The sequence below is a fragment of the Dama dama genome, chromosome 18 (assembly GCF_033118175.1).
Source record: "Dama dama isolate Ldn47 chromosome 18, ASM3311817v1, whole genome shotgun sequence".
Taxonomy (NCBI): domain Eukaryota; kingdom Metazoa; phylum Chordata; class Mammalia; order Artiodactyla; family Cervidae; genus Dama; species Dama dama.
This window is the reverse complement of record NC_083698.1, coordinates 27,166,491-27,192,349: the sequence shown is the minus strand read 5'-3', so window position 1 is coordinate 27,192,349 and position 25,859 is coordinate 27,166,491. Positions and strand designations below refer to the sequence as shown.

The 25,859-nt window shown below is 36.4% G+C and overlaps 1 protein-coding gene across 1 annotated transcript; it reads left to right on the top strand.

Annotated features, from left to right (window-relative positions):
* The first annotated feature begins 655 nt into the window (after positions 1-655).
* Positions 656-25,859, top strand: MACC1 (MET transcriptional regulator MACC1). The gene is made up of 4 exons (XM_061166315.1): positions 656-770; positions 2,246-4,290; positions 7,193-7,381; positions 25,647-25,859. The coding sequence occupies exons 1-4, from the start codon at positions 656-658 to the stop codon at positions 25,857-25,859; spliced, it is 2,562 nt and encodes an 853-aa protein (XP_061022298.1).

Sequence of the window (25,859 nt, the reverse complement as noted above, 5' to 3'; positions counted from 1 at the left end):
AGGTGCCATGATCTTAGTGTGTCCTTAGTATATTTCTATTCCAAATCCACATTGTCTTACTTAGCACCTATTTCTAATAAATGATGATATCTGGTATCACACATCACTTCTATCATATCCTTCTGGATTGTCTTGAATAGCCCTTTGCTTTCCTTCGTAATTTTAAAAACAGTCTAAATTACAAACAATCATGTACCTAATATGTTATTTTTCTTGAACTGCATTGAATTTATAGAAGGATTTGGAAAGAATATCCATTTTAATGATTTTTTTAGTTTTTCAATCATCAAACAAGAAATGCCTATTTAGTGGAGTGTCAAAGTACTATTCTTTTTGTTATCCTTGGGTTTTTCATCATTAGTTTTTTATAGTATAGTATCCTTAATGCATTTCTAGGTTTGTTTGTTGCTATTAATCCAGAATCTGAGTGTTTTTCAGTGGAGTATTAATATCTACATTAGGATATCTAGTCAAGCATCACACCAGAAGTAGAGGATCTGTGCAGAGTATTTTTATAGGTAGTTTTCTATTTAAAGCTGTGGATTTCTTTGAGTTTGGTTTCTATGCCAACCTGTTTATATTATCTTGTAAGAAATATACATATATATATAGCATATATATATGCATATATATTGTTTACTTTGTAGGTGGAATAATGTTAACCAGTGAAAAAGCCCATCTTTGGTCAGGAGGAATTTCACGAAGTAGGTCTGAAGGAAATCTGTTTGACATGGAAGCCCAAAAATCCTCAAGAAATTGTGATATTACAGGTACAGCAATTTATATTTATTGAAATTTTTTCTATCCATCATGACTAATTATTGGGGGACTACTTCTGAAAAGTGTTACAAACAATTAAGAGAATTGTAAAATCACAACTTTATCATTGAAATACTTACACTATCATTAAAAAGATGAGAAAAATAAAATAATCAAAATAAAATAAAACAGGTAATAATAAGTATTACAAGGAGACAAAGTTCTTTATTAAATGAGCAGTATATGCAGTAAATACAGTGAATTTTGAGGTCAAAGAGATCTGTAGGTTGCAGTGGGCCAATAAATCCAGTATAAAAGAATTGAATAGATTCTCAGAGGAAATGTAGGTTTTAAGAGAGTTTGAAGGTCCTGGATTTGAAGAAAAGTGTAAAAATAAAAGAAATGCAGCAATTGTTTTTCAAAATATATCTTAACATTTTTAATATATGACACTTAAAACTAATTTCAATCAATATATAGTTCTATATATAACAAACCAAAACATCTGAAAGCTTACTTGAATTCATTTTTCTATTTTAGCTTTCATTTTCTCTAAAGCAGCCACAATTTTACAAAGTCCACAGATTCATTATCAATATTTATTGAAAAAGTGATCAAATATAATTTGCTCTAAACATAAATAGTCTGTATTTTTTTGAGATATATAGAAATTCATTACAGTTGATATAGAAGTATTTGAATGTGTTGCTGATTCTTAAAATGCCAACTTTCCAAAGTAACAGTGTATTTCCCTTTTGTGGTGGCAATAAGCCTGTTCTTTGCCATTTTAAACTTTAAAAAGCTCAGTGAATTCCTTCAAGTAGTAAATCTAATGGTGGTCTATTTTTTCAGTGCTTATTTTCATGAAATGTTCATTTTTCATGAAAAAAAATCAACCTATTAAAATTTATCAATATGAAATTTTCAGAAAATATTCTAAGGAATCCATGCGTGTCTAGTTTGTTATTTTTTTTTTTAACATTTTAGCTGTTTATAGATATATTTGATATTTTTCACATCTTGAATATTATCAGGAAAGAAAATGTTAAATAAATAATCTAGATGTAATGAGACCAACCACTGTATATTTAGAAAAATCTGGATAATAGGCTATTCTGTTAATTCACAGGTACTCATTATGAAAATGACATATTAAATGAGACATAAATGTATGTAGTCTGAGTAATTTTCACAAATATGTGTTAAATGATTATTATTGAAATTTCTAAATGTTTTTGTTTATAAATCATTGTGTCTTAAGATAAAATAATGTTTCATAGAGTCAAAATAACCTGGTTGAACAATTTCTCTTTCCTCTCAACATGGAAGTTTGACCAAACTTAACATTAATTTTGTAGTACTTAGACTGGAGATCAAAGACAAATAAAAATTCTTCAATTTTTAAGCTATAATAAAAATTAATCTTGGTTGTATCTCAGAATGCCATTTCATCTTTGTTTTGCTTTATTTTGGTTTAAACAACAAGAATGTCCAGATCCTGGTTTGCCTCTTGATTGGCCAGAGGATTTCACACTTCATGACAATAATGCTTCCAATGCTACAAATCCATTCTGGAATGAACTGTCTGCATCTAACCCATTTTTGGATGATATAACTCAGCTAAGAAATAATCAGAAGAGAGATAATATTTCTATCTTGAAAGAAGATCCTTTTCTTTTTTTCAGAGAAATAGAAACTGGAAACTCTTTTGATTCATCTGGTGATGAACTTGATGTGCATCAGTTGCTTAGGCATTCTTCTTCAAGGAAATGTGGAAGATCTAAAAGTGTTTCAGAACTTTTGGACATTTTGGATGACACTGCACATGCCCATCAGAATGTACGTAACTCTGACCGGATCTTAGAACAAGACTTAGAATGGCTTCGAAACGATCGAGAGGCTTATAAAATGGCTTGGTTAAGTCAGCGCCACCTTGCCCGTTCCTGCCTAGATTTGAGTACAATTAATCAGAGTCCTGGATGGGCCCAAACACAAGTTGCAGAGACTACAGTGGTTTGCAAATTAAACCACCAAGGAGGGTCAGTACAATTACCTGAATCAGATATCACTGTTCATGTGCCCCAAGGCCATGTAGCTGTGGGGGAATTCCAAGAGGTATCTCTAAGGGTTTTTCTAGATCCTCCACAAAAGCTTAACCATGATTTTTCATGCACCATAAGCCCACTGTTGGAAATCATGTTAGGTAACCTTAACACAATGGAAGCCATTTTGCTGGAGATGAAAATTGGGGCTGAAGTGAAAAAGGATCCTTTCAGCCAATTCATGGCAGAAATAGTGTGTTTACACAGTCTGGATAAAGAAGGCCCTTTCAAGGTATTAAACAACTGCTACATTTATAAAGACACCATCCAAGTCAAGCTAGTAGACTTAAGTCAAGTGATGTATCTAGTGGCTGCCGCACAAACTAAAGGTACTCAATCACCAGCTGCCACCATCTGGGATTATATCCACAAAACCATTTCAGTTGGAATTTATGGACCCAAATATATCCACCCCAGTTTCACTGCTGTTTTCACAGTTTGTGGACATAGTTATTTGCCAAGAAAACTTACCATCTCTGATATTAAAAAAGGTGGGAACCCCAACACACCTCCAGTAGTATTTCAGCTCTGGGGGAAGCATTCCTTCTTACTTGAAAAGCCACAAGATTTAATTATATCTGTCTTATCATGTGATCCTGATTTTGAAGTAAAAGCAGAAAGAAAAAGGAAAGAAGTTGAGCAAAAGCACTTGCAATCAGGTCAAGTAGTTCATGAACAATTTTTCTTCTCTTTAGCTGGCTCCAGAGAAATGCACTTGTTTGTTTTCTGTGTTCAGGTGGAGCCTCGCAGTGGTAGTCCAGTGACACAGTTCTTTATAACTTCACCCGATCCGGCTCCAAACCTAAAAAGGCTGTCAAATCTGCCAAGTGATTTGCAGAAAAAGAAGGAAATCAAATCTTCTCCTTTATTACCAGCAATGCATGTTAAATATCCTACATTTCAAGACAAAAAATTGAACTTTACCAGTTATGGAATAACCCAGAAGACAGTGATAAGACAAAATAAGATTGAATACTTACTTGAATATTTCAAAGGGGACACAGTAGCTCTTCTTGGAGAAGTCAAAGTAAAAGCCATTGGACAGTCCAAAGTGAAAGAATGGTATGTGGGAGTCCTGAGAGGTAAGATTGGACTTTTACATTGCAAAAACATCAGAGTGATTGCAAAGGAACAAGTAATGTCTATGTCAGATAATGTCTTCACAACCTGGAATCTTCTTGAACAAATTACCCTGCCTCTTAAAAAACTGACTTACATCTACTCAGTTGTCTTGACCTTGGTGTCAGAAAAAGTGTATGATTGGAAAGCTTTAGCTTATGTCCTAGGCTATTCACATCTGGCACTGGAAGACTTTGATCAACTACAAGCAGACAAAGAATCAGAAAAAGTTGCTTATGTTGTAAAGAAGTTAAAGGAAGATTGCCATGCAGATAGAAATACCAGGAAGTTTCTTTATGAACTTACTGTGGTGAGTATTGCTTGATCACAGGAATTTACTTACCATGGAGAACTCTATTAACTTGGCAATATTTATAAGTAAACATATGAGAGTAGTTTAAAAATCTCTCAGCAGTCTCAAATAAATTGAAGTCACTTCAGAGCTTTGCGTACAAGATCATATAACTAGTTTCTTAGATTTGACATTCAATTGTGATTTTCCCAGAAACTAGGCCCCAAGGATCATCCTTTAATGGAAGATTAAAGATTCTGTTTGTGCTAAAACATAACAATTAAGAGATCCCTTTTTTTTTCCTCTCTCAAATATTTAGATAGCTCTTAAAATATCAGAGGAGCTCCAATTACATGAAAGTAAATAAGACAAAACTGAAACAAAACTACGTAACTTGGGCATTGCTGTAGATTCACTTTTTAGTGTTTTTTAGATGTATCACCGATGTCCTTACCTTTAGCAATTTAACATTTGTCTTCTGTATGCAGTGCATCACAATCCAAAAGTGATATTGCTAATTCTCTTCTTAATCTTTATGTTTGGATAGGACTCTAAGAATCATGATTTTTTTCAACATAGCATTCACCCCAGTGTAAGGCTCAGCAGAGAACTATAAAAAACATAAAGAACTGTTTTGTCTTAAATTTGGACATTCAGTAATTTATAAAAGTAAAAAAAAATTAAGAACATATTTCTAAAAATGGCTAAAATGTGACTGTGTAAATAATAATGATGTATACCACTTTCCTAAGGATTTCTATATATTTGGCACTGTGCCCAGCACTCTATACATACTCTCTCATTTGGCCATTTTAACCACAATATAGGATGAGTCTAGTTAGTATCTCCATCTTCAAATAGAGGAAAGTGAGTCTTGGGAGGTTGGGCAACTTGTCCAAGATCTGCCAGTTGGTTAGTATCAGAGATGGGATTTGAAATCTTTTTGGTTCCAAAGCCACACATAAAACTACTACTTTCCCTGAAACAAATTTTTTAACAATGTACATAATGTATATAAAGATATTTAAGTATGTGTGTTGGTGTGTAGTAAATATCATTATAACTGTGCAAAACTGGTGCCCTATAAGAGATGAGTGGTTCATGTAAGATGAGGCAGATTCATATAGAGGAGTCAAGTTTTAATCAAAGTGCAAAATGGGAGAAAAAATTTTTGGCAAGGAGTTTGTGATGTTAACAATAGCTAACATGATGTAGTATATACATGCATATGGGCTTATGGGCTTCCCAGATAGCTCAAATGGTAAAGAATCTGCCCGTGGTGTGGGAGACCCGGGTTCAATCCCTGAGTCAGGAAGATCCCCTGGAGAAGGGAATGGCAACCCACTCCAGTATTCTTGCCTGGAGAATTCCAAGGACAGAGGAGTCTGGTGTGCTATATTTCATGGGGTTGCAAAAAGTCAGGCACGACTGAGTGACTAACACACACACACACACACACACAGATACTCTTCAATTGTGTACCTTTTTCTTGGGTTGTATACTTGGGATTCTAGCTTGGAGTAGCTGGAAATGAACTTACAGAGATTGTGAGTTACAATCTCCTTAATCATCTCTAGACATTAAGACTGTCTTTATATATTTTGGAATTTGATACTCTAAGCACTTCAGCATCTAATTCAACTTTCATAATTATTATAGGGGGTTAGATGGGGTAGTATTACTATCATATCCACTTTAAAAGTCATTAAATAGAGACATTTTGTGATTTATCTAAATTCCTATTCTTTGTGGAGTTGGATTTTAAACTTGGGTTTTATAACTTTAAGTGCAAATTTATTTTCCTTAAAACAAGGAACTGGTATAAAGCTAAACCCACTCCACAGTTTACTAAAAGCACCCTCAGAGGCCTGCTGTCTCAGCACTGCTTTTCTCTGAGGTCACAACTCCTCTCCATAAATTTGCGGATAAATATAGTCTATGTATAGAGACCATGGGTAGTTCTCCTAATGCATCCATAAGAATGAACATTCTTTCGACTTTAATAGTTGCTTCGCTCAGTCATTCATTTTTACTTATTGCTTCATAATGATAGATAAAGCTTTTAAGTGCCATTAAATGAGGAGGGACTACTGAACATTTTTATTTAAACAGAAAAGAAATATAGATAAATCTCATCTTGTACTTTAAAAATATATTCAAGACAAAAGAGAAACTTGTAGACCTGTTTGAAACATGCATGGTGACTGACAAAGCTCAGATGCTTAATTAAGGAAGAAAAAAGAGTCTGAAGGTTTTCTTTTTTGCATTGTTGAAACCCAAGTGTTTTATATTTGATACCTTGTGATTTAAATTTAGCATTAACTACATTGATGATAAAGGGAGAGAGCTAATTTTTTAAGTTATTAATAGCAATAGCTTTGTTCAGGTTGTCTAAGTTTCTCATTTTTATGCAATACACATAATTCTGGGGAGCTTTAAATCATATTTTGATTAAAAAATTAAATAATATTTACCAACAGCTGTGTGCTCACTCTAGAAATCCTATAGCCAGTCCTCTGGAAGGAAAGTAATTACTGTTTGTATAGTGAATAATCATGGGTTAATAAATTATTAACTGCTAAAACCTCAGGGTATCTTTGGAAGTGGCTAATTCAACTTCCTCCTTTGGTAATTAAGGCTATTAAGAGACATATTAGTTAAGTGGTTTATTTAAGGACCTATAATTAGTTACTGAGTTAGCCCTAAAACTCCCCTTAATTCTGGTCTAGTTTGTATCCTCTGTACTTTGCTTGTTGGATTTGCTTAAAAGTAAATCAACTCTTTGAATTTTAGAAAATTCAAAATATATGTGTGGTGAATAAAAGGATGCCAGTTCCCAGAATATGTAATAACAGATTTAATTTCTAGATAAAAGTTCAAATTAGTTGCTTTACATTATGACATGCAGTTGTTGCTGCAGGCTCTGCTGAAGATGGATTGCCAAGGGTTAGTAGTGCATCTTGTCCAGGAGGCTGCTATTCTGACTTCAGCCGTCAAGCTTGGGAAAGGCTGGAGGGAACTAGCTGAAAAGCTAGTGCGACTCACAAAGCGACAGATGGAGGTGTATGAAATTCCTCACCAAGGAAAATCTGGAGATGTGGCTGCAGAGGTAAGCTTTCTGTTCATCTAAGTAGTAAAAAACTGCAGATAAAGTAAATCAAATGCAGTCAAGAGTCCACTGCATATACTAACTGATTGAGGGAGTGTCCTAAAGGATCCACTCACTGAAATCACTGCACCTATAACCATTGATGTTATCTGAAATATACACATGTCACTCTTTGATGGCATTAAGAGCCTTTAAGATATATTGATGTTTCTCCTACTGGATTGCATATGGTCTTTTATCAAATTGACCAAATCAGATAGGCAGTTGTTATGGAGGGCTATAAGGACTTGAGGCGGAGAAAAGATAAACTTTGAAGGAAAGAGTTGGGACCTGGTCAGGACAAGGAAAAGGGACACAATAGTAAGTATTTATCAGCTTCAAAAATAGAATTAGTCATTGGTGATAAATAATGTTTGGTGACAAAAAAAACATTTAAGAGAGTAAATGATGTGAGGTCGTTGGTAACAATAGCTAGAGATATCTGTGTGCGTTATCTATCTCCTTCACAATTTTGCATACAATAACTATAGACATCAAATACAGAATGATTTCAACTTAAAATATAGTCACAAACTAGAAGTTGAGAGTTATGTTTTATTTGGAAATTTGGGGGAGTTAAGCCTGGGAGGCAGCATCTCAAGCAGCCCTGAAAGAACTGCTCTGAGGAAGTGGGGGGAGGAGTCAGGTCATATAGAAGTTTGTGACAAAGGGCAGGTCGTCTGAACATCAAAAGTTTCTGGTAAATTCCAGAAAACCAGATATCTCAAGTTAAGGAATGTAGCACTTTTCTGTGTATGCGAACATACAAGAGTCTGGGCTTACTGAAATCATTCCTTTCATATGCATCTCAACCATCTGGGCCCAGCATCCTGCATTTTTCACATCCAGAATTCCTCCATGCTCACTGTAGGGAGCGACTGGCCCAATGGGCCAGAGAGGTCAGTTACTCTTCCTGGGTACCCTTAGAAGTCAGGAATTCACATTTGGAGGGTTGGAATCACTGATATCTGTGATCCTTGTTTGCTGGCATGGCAGGAAATACTCCATTTCTCACAGCATGTAAAACAAAGCAAATACATAAAATGCAAAATTTTTATTAATATTAAAACAAAGTATACTATTCAGTGTAAGTTATATAAATATTTTTTCTATTTACCACAAAGACATATGAGTCATTTTTTTTTATTGACTAAATCAAATCCCTTACAATTATATATTAGAAGTGACAAATAGATTAAAGGGATTAGATCTGATAGAGACAGTGCCTGAAGAACTATGGAAGAGGTTCATAACACTGTACAGGAGGCTGTGATCAAAACCATCCCCAAGAAAAAGAAATGCAAAAAGGCAAAATGGTTGTCTAAGGAGGCCTTACAAATAGCTGAGAAAAAAAGAGAAGCAAAAGGCAAGGAGAAAAGGAAAGATATACCCATTTGAATGCAGAGTTCCAAAGAATAGCGAGGAAAGATAAGAGAGCCTTCCTAAGTGATTGATACAGAGAAATAGAGGAAAACAACAGAATGGGAAAGACTAGAAATTTGAAGTACCAAGGGAACAAAACATTTAGAAATACCAAAAAATTAGAAATACCAAGGGAACATATGATGCAAAGATGGGCTCAATAAAAGACAGAAACAGTATGAACCTAACAGAAGCAGAAGATATTAAGAGGTAGAAAGAATACACAGAAGGACTATACAAAAAAAATCTTAATGACCCAGATAACCATGATGGTGTGATCACTGACCTAGTGCCAGACCACCTGGAGTGTGTGGTCAAGTGGGCCTTAGGAAGCATCACTATGAACAAAGCTAGTGGAGGTGATGGAATTCCAACTGAGCTATTTCAAATCCTAAAAATAATGCTATTAAATTGCTGCTCTCAACATGCCAGCAAATTTGGGAAACTCACAAGTGGCCACAGGACTGGAAAAGGTCAGCTTTCGTTCCAATCCCAAAGAAAGGCAATGCCAAAGAGTGTTCAAACTACTGCACAATTCCACTCATCTCATACGCTAGCAAAGTAATGCTCAAAATTCTCCAATCTAGTCTTCAACAGTACATGAACCTAGAACTTCCAGATGTTCAAACTGGATTTAGAAAAGACAGAAGAACCAGAGATCAAATTGTCAACGTCCTTTGGATCACAGAAAAATCAAGAGAATTCCAGAAAAATATCTATTTCTGCTTCATTGACTCCATTAAAGCCTTTGACTATGTGGATCACAACAGACTCTGGAAAATTCTTAAAGAGATGGGAATATCAGACTACCTGACCTGCCTCCTGTGAAATCTGTATGCAAGTCAAGAAGCAACAGTTAGAACTGGACATGAAACAATAGACTGGTTCCAAATTGGGAAAGAAGTACATCAAGGCTGTATGTTATCACCCTGCTTATTTAACAGGGTGCAGAGTGCATCATGTGAAATGCCAGGCTGGATGAAGCACAAGCTGGAATCAAGATTGCTGGGGGAAATATCAAAAACCTTAGATACACACATTAAACCACCCTTATGGCAGAAAGCCAAGAAGAACTAAAGAGCCTCTTGATGAAAGTGAAAGAGGAGAGTGAAAAAGCTAATTTAAAACTCAACATTCAAAAAATGAAGGTCATGGCATCCAGTCCCATCACTTCATGGCAAATACATGGGGAAACAATAGAAACACTGACAGACTTTATTTTCTTGGGCTCCAGAGTCACTTCAGATGATGACTGCAGCCATGAAATTAGATACCTGCTCCTTGGAGAAAGGCTATGAGAAATCTAGACAGCATATTAAAAAGCAGAGACATTACTTGTCAACAAAGGTCCATCTAGTCAAAGCTATGGTTTTTCCAGTAATCATGTATGGATGTGAGGTTTGGACCATAGAGAAAGCTGGGCACTGAAGAATTGATGCTTTTGAACTGTGGTATTGGAGAAGACTCTTGAGAGTCCCCTGAAAACAAGAAGATCAAACCAGTCAATCCTAAAGGAAATTAGTCCTGAATATTCATTGGAAGGACTGATGTTGAAGATAAAGCTCCAATACCTTGGCCATCTGATGTGAACTGACTTATTGGAAAAGGCTTTGATGCTGGGCAAGACTGAAGGCAAGAGGAGAAGGGGACAACAGATGATTAATGCTTGGATGGCATCACTGACTCTATGGACAAGAGTTTGAGAAGCTCCAGGAGTTGGTGATGGACAGGGAAGCCTGATGTGCTGCAGTCCATGGGGTCGCAAATGAGCGACTTAACTGAACTGAACTGAAATAAAAATACTCCAGTGATGAGCACATATAAAGTGGTCTGTATCTCCATTTCATATGAGTGGAAACATTTTCAAGATATTTCAGTTAAGGAAAAATTCTCTCTCTAGTTAGATAATGACTTGATAGGCAAAATCTATATTCTCTGCTTCCTTTTTGAGCATAGAACTGGGTATTGATTTCTTGAGAAAATTTTCTTACTTTGAAGTGACTATGTCACCTGTGTGTACAGTGTGTGTCTGCAGACTAGAGCCTGGCAGCCTACAGTCCATGGGGTCTCAAAGAGTCGGATACAACTGAGCATAAGCACACACTCACACACCTATTAGAGTAGCCAAAATCCAGAACACTGACTGCACCAAATGCTATTGAGAATATGAGTAACAGGAACCCTCATTCACTGCTCGTGGAAATACACAGTCACTTTGGAGTGTCTTGGCTGTTTCCGGCAAATGAAACATACTCTTGGTATATGATCCATCAGTCCGGCTCTTTGGTATTTACTAAAGGGCATTGAAAACTTTTGTCCACACAAAAACCTGTCCATGAATGTTTACAGCTTCTGTATTCATAATTAGTAAAGCCTGGAAGTAACCAAGATGTCCTTCAGTAGGTGAATGTGAATGGGTAAGTACACTGTGGTATAATAGAATATTACATGACAATGAAGTTTTATTCAGCACATAAAAAAATGAGTTATCAAGCCATGAAAAGACATGGGAGATCCTTCAAATCACATTACTAAAGAAAAGAACCCAATCTGAAAAGGCTATATACTGTATAATTTCCAGATATATGATGTTCTGAAAAAGTCAAAACTATGGCGACAGATCAGTGGTTGCCAGAGGTTGGAAGAGAGGAATAAATAGGCAGAACACAAAGGATTTTTATGACAGTGAAAAACCTCGATATGATACTGTAGTGATGAATACATATCATTTTATATTTGTCCAGACCAACTGAATGTGCAAAGCTAGGTGTTAACCCTACACTATGGACTTTGAGTGATTATGATATATCAGTGTAGATTCATCAGTTGTATCCAATATACCTCTATGGTGAAGGATGTTGATAATGGGGAAGGCTATGCATGTGTGGAGGCAGGAAATAAATGGGAAATCTTTGTATCTTCCTCTCAATTTTACTGTGAACCTAAAACAGTTGTAAAATATATATATATATATATTTCCAAAAAAAGTTGTCCAGTTGAAATCAGGACTTGTTTTTTTTTCTCATTAAGCTCTGTTTTTAAAAAGATTTTACTTAGAGTCGTTTATCAAGGAATTTTGTTAAATATCCAACTTCTCTCAAATCGTGGTTGTTTTCAGTTTGTCCTCCCCCCGAATCTTCATAGAGGCCAGCTAACAGCCTACTTTTCCTTTATTTACTTTAGCACAGCCCAAATCACGAATGACTCAGTCTATGCCTGAGGCTGATAAATACTCAGAAGCAGAAAGGAAACATTCTGTGTGTCTTTCAGGCCTATTGTTCAATTTATCGTGATGAACACTAACACTCTTCACTTTGTTGCTGGCCTGGCTAAGTCGCTTCAGTCGTGTCTGACCCTTCGCAGCTCTATGGACTGTAGCCCGCCAGGCTCCTCTGTCCATGGGATTCTCCAGGCGAGAATACTGGAGTGGATTGCCATGCCCTCCTCCAGGGGATCTTCCCGACCCAGCAATCGAACCCATGTCTCTTGCGGCTCCTGCATTGCAGGTGTCTTCTTTACTGCTGAGCTTTACCCGGGAAGCCCTCATCACTTTGGTGCATATGGTTAAATGTTTAGAAACTAATTCATAGTATATTGGCTTGAAGCTATTCCAAATAATCTATGAGAATCTTTACCTTTTAGACTATGTACTGTAAAGGGTAAATGTATGCTGATGTCCATGTCTCTGGAAAAAAAGAGAAAAAAACTTGTACAATATTTTTCTCCTAGGGAGGAGATGATTCTTCAATAAGATTAGTTTACAGGTTAAGCAGTTGATTTCAAAACATACTTTTATTAGTTCTGGGTAGGGTATGTATGCAGAGGGAGGGAATTGAAATTGGGGCAAGGCGATAACAAGTTCTCGTGGTTCCCATGCTACTTTTTATTTCCTTTATCTCACTTCCTCAGTGGACACACATTTAGAGAATTTCCTCCTATGTGTGCCAATGCCTACAATCAGCTTCTTTTCACTCACTTTCCTTGCTGTTCAACTTCTCCCTTTTTCCTTTGTTCTATTTTTATTTTATCTAACAGTTATCTGGCACTTACTCTGTGCCAGTCACTATTCCAGTAACAGTTCAAAAATTAACTTATTTAATTCTTTCAACAAAAAACTTGTGGGGTGGATACTAATGTTATCTAAGCTGTAGGGAGGCTAAGTAACTTGCTCAGACGTGCATAGCTAGAAACTCACAGAACCAAGTTTGGAGCACAGGCCTTTGACTTTGGAGTCCTTATACTTTAAACCCTACACATTGACCAGCAATCCAAATACAGTATAGTGGCTGAGTGGCAGAGCTGGGAGTTATGGTTGGGACAGGGAATTTAAAAAGCTTATTTCATTTTTTTCTTTTTTTCAAGCCATGTCATGATTCTATCAAAATTTGCCTCAACATCTTCATCAAGCCCCAACCAATTTAAGAATGGATTATTAAAAGAGTGTCTGTCACATTTTTCTTTTGGCCACTTTTTATTCTTTTATAAGATGAAAAAAAGCTGCTCTCTGGAGATTTCTGTGAACACCAATTTTAAATTAACCATCTCCCCAAGTTAAATTTTAAGAAAAGTTATTCAATTTTTCTAATAATGTCACAATTCCTGCATAAAAAGCAAAATTACACAACCTGGAATATGATTATAAGCAAAATGTGTTTTTCAGAGCATTTCTTTTGGGAAAAATGTATATTTATACTATACAAAGAAAAATTATGTTAGTAAAAATTCATTGGAGTTTTTCTGAGCTTTTAATTTAAAAAAAAAAACAGGTATCAATAAAATATTTAAAAAATAAGTCCATATTAAAAAGCAGTTGTATTTTACAAGTAGAATGCTGGGGATTTCGGGGTCAAGACACTCACTGGCCTAAACTAGGTATTCTTTATTTAACCTTCTGGAGATTATTACCATTTATGACAGAAGTGATTTCCTTAGCAACTGTTTCACATTGGTCCCCTGCCTAACAATAAAGGCTGTGCTCTTTCCATCTTATTCAGTATGAACATTTATTCACCAAGGACACTTAAGATTCACTTCCCTTTTTAAACTACCTTCTGGCAGCGCCCACTGGGCTCCACCGCCACCTCGACAGGCACCAATAAACCCGCGGAGGCTGATCTCTTATCTGATTTACCAAAATGGGCCATCCTCCCATAGAAAAGCCCAGTGAAGTCAACTTTCCTAATGGTAATATTTTTTAACCTCAGAAACCACTCACCTATAGAGAGTTGTAACAGGCAATATTTATATGTTCTGCCATCTGCACTTAATCAGTAAGAAGATAATTCTCTGTCTTATCTTTCAGTTACAATCTTTTCCCTCCTCATTCTCCAACTGGCTGCTGTCGTGTTCAGAGCACTTTATTCTAAGTCTAGCTTTAAAATGGTAAAGTAGGAATTCTTAAACAGGTAATTTTATTAATGTTTTTATAGCTGAGTGAAAGTTCTATATGGAATTCTTCCTACTTTTTTAGACTCTCACTGCTGTAACCTTGCTCAGTATTTAAATCATCCATACAATTAACATGTTTTCTGCGATTATCAGTTCTCAACATTGGAACATAGGAACTACAACAAACACAGAATGAAAGATATGATTTTTTTCTCTCTGAAGTCATATTTCATTTGGCATGGGACTTGGGATAAACTGTTAATGTTTGAATTGTTATATTTCAAAGACATATATGATTAGATGCTAAAATCAGTTCAGTTCAGTTGCTCAGTCGTGTCCGACTCTTTGTGATCCCATGAAGCACAGCACGCCAGGCCTCCCTGTCCATCACCAACTCCCAGAGTCCACCCAAACCCATGTCCATCTAGTCGGTGATCTCATCCTCTGTTGTCCCCTTCTCCTCCTGCCCCCAATCCTTCCCAGCATTAGGGTCTTTTCCAATGAGTCAACTCTTCACATGAGGTAGCCAAAGTATTGGAGTTTCAGCTTCAACATCAGTCCTTCCAATGAACACCCAGGACTGATCTCCTTTAGGATGGACTGGTTGGATCTCCTTGCAGTCCAAGGGACTCTCAAGAGTCTTCTCCAACACCACAGTTCAGAAGCATCAATTCTTCGGCATTCAGCTTTCTTCACCGTCCAACTCTCACATCCATACATGACAACTGGAAAAACCATAGCCTTGACGAGACAGACCAGTGAATATAAATAATAGTGAGAATAATAGTTGTTGCATGTTTACTGTGTGTCATCTAATCATTATGAGCATTTTCTTTACAATATCTCCTTTACTTCAACAAACTTTTCAAGGCAGACATTAAACCATTCTCTTTTTACAGATATGCAAACTGAGTGAATACATTTGTGTCAGCTATCCAGAATTACGTGGCAGATAAGTGGCAGAACTGGGATTTAAATCTAGGTTTGTTTTACACACAGTTCTATTCACTGTGCTCTACTGATGATACCTTTTTTCAGAGTTAACTAAATAAAAGAAAATCAAAGAATCAGGAGCTTTCAGAGGGCATATCTTAGTCCTGAAGGACAGGTAACATGTTAATAACTGGTGAGGACTAGAAGGGGATTTCAGGGCTCTGGATACAGTGACTTCTAGAGACCACTGAGGAGAATATGAGTGTTTGAGGAGAGAGGTCATTTTAATAATTATGGGGAGATGTGGCTGGACATATATATTTTGGAGACTCTTGAATGACTGCCAGAGCATTGGTTAAAATTCCTGGTCTGGATTTCTGTTCCAGCTCTACCAGCTATTAGCCCTAAGACCTTGGACACGTTACTTGACTTTTTTTAGGAATCATTTTTTTCTTGTCTAATGAAGCAAATAATACTCTCCTATTCTTCAGGTGTTTGAAGAATTGAAATATGTGAAATATTTGGGACAATGCTTTGCACACTGTAATAGCTAAATACATGTTATTTATTATTTTGTCTAAGAGGAATAAGTGAATTTGACTACTGTGTGACAATGCATGATTTTGAAAAAAGGAATGAAGTATACTAATTTTTAAGTAATATAGCCAAGAGTAACTATAGAAAGAATATAGATAAGGGAAAAATCCACAATGATTTTAAACCTTCTCTTCTGAGAGACTGGCAGACTGGTAATGCATGGAAAAAATGAGGAGGGGAGGGACTGGCTGATCAGCTTTTTCTTACTGGCTTAACAGCATTTAATTTTCTTTCGAAAATATCTCTTACAAAAAGTAAAAGGAACATCCTTGCACTCTTAGGTTTTCTGGCTCACGCTGCATCGTATGGACTCTGCTTACAGGATGTGGTATTGTCTGGTTTTATATCTGGGCCTGGCTCAGGTCTAGCCTTGGTGCTTATGTCTATGGTTTGCTGCTGTTTTACAGTAAGAAATATATTAATAGTTTCTTCAAAAAGAGAAAATATTATATGAAAATTTATCTACCAGTGGTAAAGTGTATAGAATAATTTCTCAGATCTTCGTTGTTTGTACTAGGGATCTGGCACAGTGACATAACATTTAGACTATCATGGTTTACTTTGTAGAGTACTATAATGCTTGGTGCTATAATCTGTAATTCTAAAAATATACTTCTTCTTTTTTGAGATGATGGAATAAAGAAAAAAAGACATCACTGTGTAATATATGGAGTAACACACTGTATTCCTACGATATTTGGTTTAATTCTGCATTATATATCTGATTGGGTTCCCGGGTGGCTCAGTGGTAAAGAACCCACCTGCCAATGCAGGAGATGCAGATTTGACCCATGGGACAAGAAGATCCCTTGGTATAAGAAATGGCAACTCACTCCAGTATTCCTGCCTGGGAAATTCCACAGACAGATGAGCCTGGAGGGCTACAATCCATGGGGTCACAAAGAGTTGGATACAACTGAGTGACTAAACAACAACAACAATGTATCTGATTACTACACTAAAAATCAAATAGAAGTAATAGTCATATTAGGTTAAATATTACAAAGATATTTTAAAATGTATTTATAAACACTAATATTTGTATTAGAATTTAGATTTTTCTCTATCAGGTTTTATTATTAATGATCACAAAAAAATCAGAAAACCAAAGCCTAGCTTAAATTAGTATTTAAGACTTAAATTAGTATTTAAGACTTAAATTAGTATTTATTAAAAATCTAATACTGAAATGAATTTGTGGTAATACTTTAGTGAAATGGCCTCATATTCATAGCCAGGTGACCTGGACTCTTTTCCTACCTAGGAATTGGTGAGAATAGCTTGACCAACAGGTTTTCCTAAGATGTTAGACTATTTTGATGCAGTAGCAAGGAATGGGTCTTCTGTCTCCCTCTGACTCATGCTTAGTCCCTGAAGTTTCAGGAGGTTATTTCTAGAGCACTGCAGCTATCTCTGCCCAAAGAGACTTTTCCAAAAGAATCTTAGGTCACATTTTATCCAAGTCCAAGTGCTGTCTCCTTTCTAAGGAAATAGGGACCCCTGATATGTTAGTCTCCCTTCTTTTCTGAAGATAATGGCAACCTCATCTTCAGCAATACTTATCTACTTACCAACTACAGGTGATGGGAGGACCACCTGGATATTGTAAATGGTGCACTGAAGATAGAATGCATTTAATAATCACTAATGAGGCAAATTTGCCTTGATACATCAGATAATTGTACTTAAAATGAAACATTGCTTCTATAGTTTTATGAGGAAAGTAGGTGGATTATTAATTCTTTAATGTGGCAAAATGTAATTATCTCAAGGTAGTTAAAACCACTTGCATTCTTTATACTATTCATATTTTATGAGCTAAAATAAGATGAAGAATGCTTTGCTCAATCTGAGCTGCTTTTGTTCATATTGCATTTCATTATCTAGTGCATTATCTAATAAGTCTGATTGGCTTTTAGGAACAAGCACTCTGAATTTGGAAAACTCGATCCTGTTTCATTTCTTCTGGCATTGCACGTTAATGTTTCACTGATCCTTTACCTTTTTATTTGTCTGCTAGTATCTGAAAGATAAATCAAAGGCATATTCCTACTATAAAAATTCTGAGGATTTGGAAACTGCTCAGACTTCATAGGTTAAACGCTTGCTGATGCTGCTGCCCTTTATACAAAGAGATCATAGCATAGAGATGAGAAATTAACAACTCTCTGCTTTCATCAGCCTCCTGCTTCCTATTCAAGGATACACATGAACACCATCAAGTTAACATAAAAAAATCTAAGAGTAAAGAGATGAGAATGATGCCTCTGTGTCAAGTATTTATGATAAAGATGAGAAGGCTAATGGAAATTGTTTTGTCATTAGGAAAAAAATTCGACAAAAACAAACTTTCAAGAGCATGCTGTCCTTTTGATTAGTTAGAGCATTAGTGCAGAGTTCCCGAATATCTTTCCTTAAATCATAGCATTGAGCAAGACAGGAAGAACTATTTTTAATCCACTGAATAGATATAAGATAACATAAACCTGGAAGAGTTCTTGGCAGTCTACAACTCATTTCCAATTTTTTTAGTTTTAACTTAGATCACCCTAAAAAGAAAATTGTTTATTCTACTCATTTTATTCATTCAAACTTTTCCAGAGAAAATAATTCTGTTTTCTCTTTAATTTATTATAAAGTTTAAAATCCTTTGTTTTCTTAATGTGTATGTATATTTGGATATAATTTCATAAAGTCCATCAGTTCAGTTCAATTCAGTTGCTCAGTTGTGTCTGATTCTTTGTGACCCCATGGAATGCAGCACGCCAGGCTTTCCTGTCCATCACCAACTCCCAGAGCTTGCTCAAACTCATGTCCATCGAGTTGGTGATGGACATAAAGGCCATAGTTAATTAATTTATGCAAGTTATGTTTTTTGTCTTTGCCTATGATAACATATATTCACTTGTTAAGAAAACTAGAATGATTTTAGACAATAAAAAGTGCTGAAGAAAGAAAAATGTAAGTATTTAAGAATTTGAGCCCTATTGTCATATATTTATACCACATAGGACAACAAACAACTGATTAGACTATTGCATTGATGAAAGCTGGACCTCTCTCACGCTTTGTTAAGGCAAATCTTAATATAGAAAAAGTTATATTTACTGTGCTTGGCAGAGGTTTGCTTTTTGAGGGAAAATATAGATCCCCAAATTTAATATTTCTCTTCAGTGTATCAAGTACATAACTACAACATATGCTTTTGATCTAATCCCTTCTCAATTATTCTTGATACTTGCCCCCTTAATTACCTGCCCCAACTCCATAATTATTTTAATGTTTGTCTGTGTTTATGTCTTTTCTGCCTAAAGAAAGTTGACTTTTCTCCTTGAGTATGTTACATTTGCTACCTCTTTAATCCTCAGCAGCCCTAAATTCTCCATCTGGCTAAGTTAGGATTCAAACCAAATTCTCCTTTCAGTTATATAATATCACTTTTTACAGATTGTTTTCCTTTGAAACATAGTTTTATCTCCCACTGCTTCTACCTCTTCCTTTAACTTCCAAATTCCAGATGCGACCCGTTTGTTCTGTGGCTTCCAGTTCCTTGGCACCTACTTATACCTGCAGTCTGCCTTTCACCACCCTCTTGAAACTGCCTCCTCCAAGGTCACCAACGTCCTATTAGTTGCCAAAACCCTGAATTTTCTCCATTTTCTTTCCATGTTTCCATATCACTTGATGTTCTAAGTAGCAGAAGTAACAGAAGAGAGACATCTTCAGTGAGAGAGTGCCATGCTGAAAGAAGTTTTACAAGTTTGTCCAGGGAGGAAAATTTATAGCTTTTATAGCTTTTGCCAGTTTCTTTGGTGTAAATTCTTCCAACATGGATGACTTTAATCTTCCAGCGTGTCACTGAACATGGAATTGGGAGGCTGCATGATCATAAACTTGTGTGAGCAAACCACCGAATGTCCTTTGGGGGATACTATCAGCCCTTAACTTCTGCTGCATGAAGCAATCTGCTTCATTTTTCTACTACTCTAACACCAACTTTTCTCCACCCTTTTATTGCTTCTGTTTCTTAACTGTGGTCCCCACTTGTAGACTTCATTATGGGTTAAACTTTTTATACCTTTATTTTCCTCCGTGGCATTTTCCTCTACTCTTCTGCTTTTCACCATCACTTTAGCATGAGTTATGCTAAACCCCCGCCTGCTCCCTAGAGGTCATCTCTCTCTTTCAGTTTCTTATTGGGAATAACAGATAGCCCCTCCTTTACTTCAAACTCGGTAAGGCTAAAACCCTACTGCTTCTCTTTCCCTCACCAAAAAGTACAATCATATCCTATTGAAAAGTATTAAATGCATCCTATATGCCAGACACTTCATGAGGTGTTTTGGACACAGACACAGAGATTATTATCAATGTTTTATATAATAAAACTTCAAAGCCCTGATAATTTGATAAGTTTACTGCAACTATCCCATGTCTTGCCATACGGTGCTAAGTTGCTTTAGTCATGTCCTACTCTTTGAGACCCTACGGACTATAGCCCATCAGGCTCCTCTCTCCATGGGATTCTCCAGGCAAGGATGCTCCAAAAGAAAAAGGAAATTGGATATGAACCCAGGATTCTGAAATCAATGCTCCTCTTTCTTTCTATTACAGCATAGTGCTTCTCAGTTGATGGAACTGCCATTTTTTGGTCTTACATTGAATTACAATATGCAAGTAGTTTTTGAATTTTTCTTAATTATTATTTACTACCAAATCTTGTCTATTCATACATTAGGCTACTGTTTCCACAAGAATCGATCTCCCTTCCATGCTATAAAACTTCTAAAAACAAGAGCTCTGCTATATTCATTTTATTCCTTTTTGTAACAAAATTCCTTATAGCAGTAGCTCAATAATTTTGGTTTAATATTTGAAATAACTAACAACAATGTATTTCAAACATTTTCATTGAATGTGTACCACAGTGGTATTTCTCTGTCATCTGCATTGAGAGCCACCAATGATATTATTTATAGCAGAACATTTTTCCACTGAAGGAATATCCAGGTTTAGTTTGCAGCAAATAGGAGCAAAAATGGGATGCAAAATGTGCTCATGTTTTAGTACAAATCATGAAGTTTACCATGTGTTTATACTCCAAAACCACTATATCTATTTCTAGGTAGCTTATAGTTTAGACTCCAGGGTATTTCTAATGAGTGTAGCGGCAATATGCCTCCTTGTATTTCTGACAAATACAGAAGACTCCTGGGAAGTCATTTCACACTTCAGAGGTCCTAATTAGGGTCTGGGACTCAGCAATCTACCCACATTTCTCTGAATTGCAAAAACTGTCTATACTGTTATGCTATCAGTACAAATTACCAAACTTGAGGGGATTATATGGCCCTCTGCCTTAGTAAGTGGGTAAATATACCATTGGACTTCTGAATCTGTAGTTTCTAATTCTCATATCACCTTGGTGTATTACGTGCTTCTGACAGCACCAAGGGGCTGCTTTGTGACTGAGTATGCCTCAGGCCTTTTCTATACATAGCAATCTGCTGTGCTGTGACAAGGTACTTGAAACAGAGCTTTTCTACCCAGGAAAGTTAGTAAAGGTATATACTTTGAATCTGCATCGTAGTGCACAACCTGAAAATTACCCATTTGCTGTCCTTAAGAGACATCTGTTCTCTGTGATACTGTGTCATTATCTTGGTACTGATGCTCTCAGTTGCTGTTTATCATATCATCAAATACATCTTTTTATCAGACTCAGTCACTGGGGAGCTTAAAATAAAATCTTAGATGTCTTTAGCTATAAACATTAGCATTTTAAACAATATATAAAAAGTTGAAAAATAATGCACCAGTTAGTTGAACATCAGGGAATTTTAAATGAATTCAACATAGATTACAAGTTTAAAGCTTTTACAGAGGTTTAGGATATAGGTTTGGATATGGATTTAGAAAAGGCAGAAGAATCAGAGATCAAATTGCCAACAAGTGCTGGATCATTGAAAAAGCAAAAGTTCCAGAAAAACATCTACTTCTGCTTTATTGACTACGCCGAAGCCTTGGACTGTGTGGATCACAACAAACTGTGGAAAATTCTGAAAGAGATGGGAATACCAGACCACCTGACCTGCCTCTTGACAAATCTGTATGCAGATTTGTCAAGAGGCAACAGTTAGAACTGGACATGGAACAACAGACTGGTTCCAAATAGGAAAAAGAGTACTTTAAGGCTGTATATTGTCACCCTGCTTATTAACTTTTATGCATCATGAGAAACGCTGGGCTGGAGGAAGCACAGGATGGAATCAAGATTGCTGGGAGAAATATCAGTAACCTCAGATACACAGATGATACCACCCTTAATGCAGAAAGTGAAGAAGAACTAAAGAGCCTCTTGATGAGAGTGAAAGAGGAGAGTGAAAAATATGACTTAACACTCAACATTCAGAAAACTAAGATCATGGCATCTGGTCCCATCACTTCATGGCAAATAGATGGGGAAACAATGGAAACAGTGAGAGACTTTAATTCCTGGGGCTCCACAATCATTGCAGATGGTGACTACAGCTGTGAAATTAAAAGATGCTTGCTCCTTGGAAGAGAAGCTATGATCAACCTAGACAGCATATTAAAAAGCAGAGACGTTACTTGACCAACAAAGGTCCATCTAGTCAAAGCTATGGTTTTTCCAATAGTCATGTATGAATGTGAGAGTTGTACTGTAAAGAAAGTTGAGTGCTGAAGAATTGATGCTTTTGACCTGTGGTGTTGGACAAGACTCCTGAGAGTTCCTTGGACTGCAAGAAGATCCAACCTGTCCATCCTAAAGGAAATCACTCCTGAATATTCATTGGAACGGCTGATGCTGAAGCTGAAATTCCAATACTTTGGCCACCTGATGTGAAGAACTGACTCATTTCAAAGACCCTGATGCTGGGAATGATTGAAGGCAGCAGGAGAAGGGGACAACAGAGGATGAGATGGTTGGATGACATCACCGAGGTGAAGGACATGAGTCTGAGCAAGCTCCAGGGGTTGGTGATGGACAGGGAGGCCTGGCGTGCTGCAGTCCATGGGGTCACAAAGAGTCGGACACGATTGAGTGACTGAACAGAACTGAACTGAGATATACCCACTACAGAATAAACTATTCGTGCATCTTAGCAGTGATAGGCAAGACTGAATCTGACAGTAAGGCTCTATTACTGTGTCTCAACTCATCTTGCATGGCAGAGTATTAGTGGGACCTACACTTTGGGAAGTTTGGTTTCAGTGTGAGTGTTCAAGAAAATAGATGAGAGACCCCTCATTCACAGTTTACCAGTGATGGAAGATACAGTTCTTTATAAATCAGCTTGATGAAGATAAATCTTATATACAGAAATATGGTATGATTTCTGTTGCTGCATCAAGACCACATCAATATGGTTTAACTGATAATTATCTTCCATTCAGTATCCTGAAGAATCAAGCTTTGCCTGGAGAGGTGAAAATACAGGAGTTCATGGCTTCCCAGGAATGCCAGTTGAATAAAAAACACCAAATTATACTTTGGTCTTGATGCCTACTCTTTTATTAATATATAGATTGAAATGAAACATAGCAGAACTCCTTAGTTAGGTCTTTAATTCTGTTAGCTTCAATTGTAGAGTATATGGGGATATCAGTGGAGGGTGACAATTAGATCTCAAGGCCCTGCTTCACATGATGCTACTGTTAATGGAGGCTCTATTTTATTTTATTTTTATTTATTTATTTTTTTGGGAGGTGGTGGTTTATGCATGTTGTTTATTGAACTATACAAGTTAAAAGAACACTACCACACCTTACATATTTTAATTTTGTTTTGAATATCCTGGTTTGTCTACTCTTGGTAAAGGATTTTATTTTTTAATATAAATTTATTTTAATTGAGGCTAATTACTTTACAATATTATATTGGTTTTGCCATACATTGACATGAATCCACCACAGGTGTGCATGGGGCAGCTCTGCATAATATGTCACTCACAGTCTGTCTTCCTGCACTTTGAAAGTAATAAAATCACAAATGAATTAGTTTAGCGAACCCAAGAAAGTAGCAAGTAACAAAGTTTATATTCCAAATATTCTGATTACAAGTCCAAGGTTTATTTTGTTATTATCCTAGAAAAAATGTATTTTAACCTGGCTATGTGTCTGTGTGTGTGTTTTCTACAGTTTGTCTTATTTGGTCAGCCTTTGTCTCTATTCTCTCTGAGGCTGGTTGCCTTGGTTACCATTACATACACCCTCTTTTGTGAGGTTCCTCTTTGACGTACATTTATTTCTATGGAAACAATGAGGTCATTGGTATGGGTAGGTGCTTTAGAGAAAGCACAATGAAGTATTGAATATCTATCCTTCTTTTGGTTATTAAAATGTGTTATTAAATTAGTTTTTAATTAGAGAAGTATATTTCTGTGTTCCTTTTGCCTTGATTATGAAGCTACATTTTTACTTATTTATAGACTGGCTCATGGCAAATAGATGGGGAAACAAAGGAAACAGTGAGAGAATTTATTTTGGGGGGGCTCCAAAATCACTGCAGATGGTGACTGCAGCCATGAAATTAAAAGATGCTTGGAAAAAAAAAAAAATAAAAGATGCTTGCTCCTTGGAAGAAAAGCTATGATCAACCTAGACAGCTTATTAAAAAACAGAGACATTACTTTGCCAACAAAGGTATGTCTACTCAAAATTACGGTTTCTCCAGTAGTCATGTATGGATGTAAGAGTTGGACTATAAAGAAAGCTGAGTGCTGAAGAATTGATGCTTTTGAACTGTGGTGTTGGAGAAGACCATTGAGAGTCCCTTGGACTGCAAGGAGTTACAGCCAGTCCATTCTAGAGGAAATCAGTCCTGAATATTCATTGGAAGGACTGATGCTGAAGCTGAAGCACCAATACTTGGGCCACCTGATGCGAAGAACTGACTGATTAGAAAAGACCCTGATGCTCGGAGAGTTTGAAGGCAGGAGGAGAAGGGGACGACAGAGGATGAGATGGTTGGATGATGTCACTGACTCTATGGACATGAGTTTGAATAAGCTCCGGGAGTTGGTGATGGACAGGAAAGCATGGCATGCTGCAGTCCATGGGGTCACTAAGAGTCGGACATGACTGAGTGACTGAACTGAACTGAGACTTGCTCAAATACAATGACTTAAAGCATTAGATATACTGTTTAGCTCCTTCTTGTTTTATGTGGTGTGATAAAGATCACCACAGATATATATAACAATAAAATATATATAGATAGATAGATATGTAACAATAAAAGGGTTCTGACTTAAACCTTAAAAGTCTGTCAGAGAGTGAAAAGTTTATCTCAGTAATATTTGTTATAATAAAAAATTGCACAAGGAATTCACATGAAGAAAATGAGAAATATTTAGATGAATCTAGAAAAAAAAAAGCCCTATTTATGGTCACTGTTTTTAAAATCTAGAGTTTTAGAAACACAGGGATATAACAGAGGAGTGATAGTTATTAAAACATATTTTCTATGATATTGGGCTTGCCAGGTGGCACTAGGGGTAAGGAGCCCATCTGCCAATGCAGGAGACATAGCAGACACGGGTTTGATCCCTAGGTTGGGAAAATCCCCTGGATGAGGAAATGGCAGCCCACTCCAATATTCTTGCCTGGAAATTCCATGGACAGAGTAGCCTTGCAGGCTATATAGTCCACGGGGTCACAAAGAGATGGACCTGACTGTGCGACTGAGCATCATCTGTGACATTAAATAAGTGTGTGTAAATATGCATATATATACATATATATATATATATATAATTAGTATTCTGTTTTCAAGTTTTAAGAGCCTTTTAAACTCTTTTTTAAAGCATCTGTTTTCTTCCCTGACTTATTTACAAACTAGTCTAATTTTTTTTCTTTATAGATGATGTGGAAACCTGCCTATGATTTTCTTTATACTTGGAGTGCTCACTATGGAAACAGCTACAGAGATGTGTTACAAGACCTACAATCAGCTTTGGACAGAATGAAAAGCCCCGTGACCAAACAGTGGCGAGACTTAACTGGCGCTTTAATACTAGTGAATTCTTTAGAGGTTTTGAGAGCAACTGCATTCTCCACTTCTGAGGAAGTATAG

What these genes read in the sequence shown, in the direction of transcription:
- MACC1 (XM_061166315.1), top strand. Translation starts at nt 656, where the DNA reads ATGTTAACCAGTGAAAAAGCCCATCTTTGGTCAGGAGGAATTTCACGA. An exon ending in AAGAAATTGTGATATTACAG is followed by an intron (nt 771 to 2,245) that starts GTACAGCAATTT and finishes TTAAACAACAAG; the next exon opens with AATGTCCAGATCCTGGTTTG. An exon ending in TTCTTTATGAACTTACTGTG is followed by an intron (nt 4,291 to 7,192) that starts GTGAGTATTGCT and finishes TTGTTGCTGCAG; the next exon opens with GCTCTGCTGAAGATGGATTG.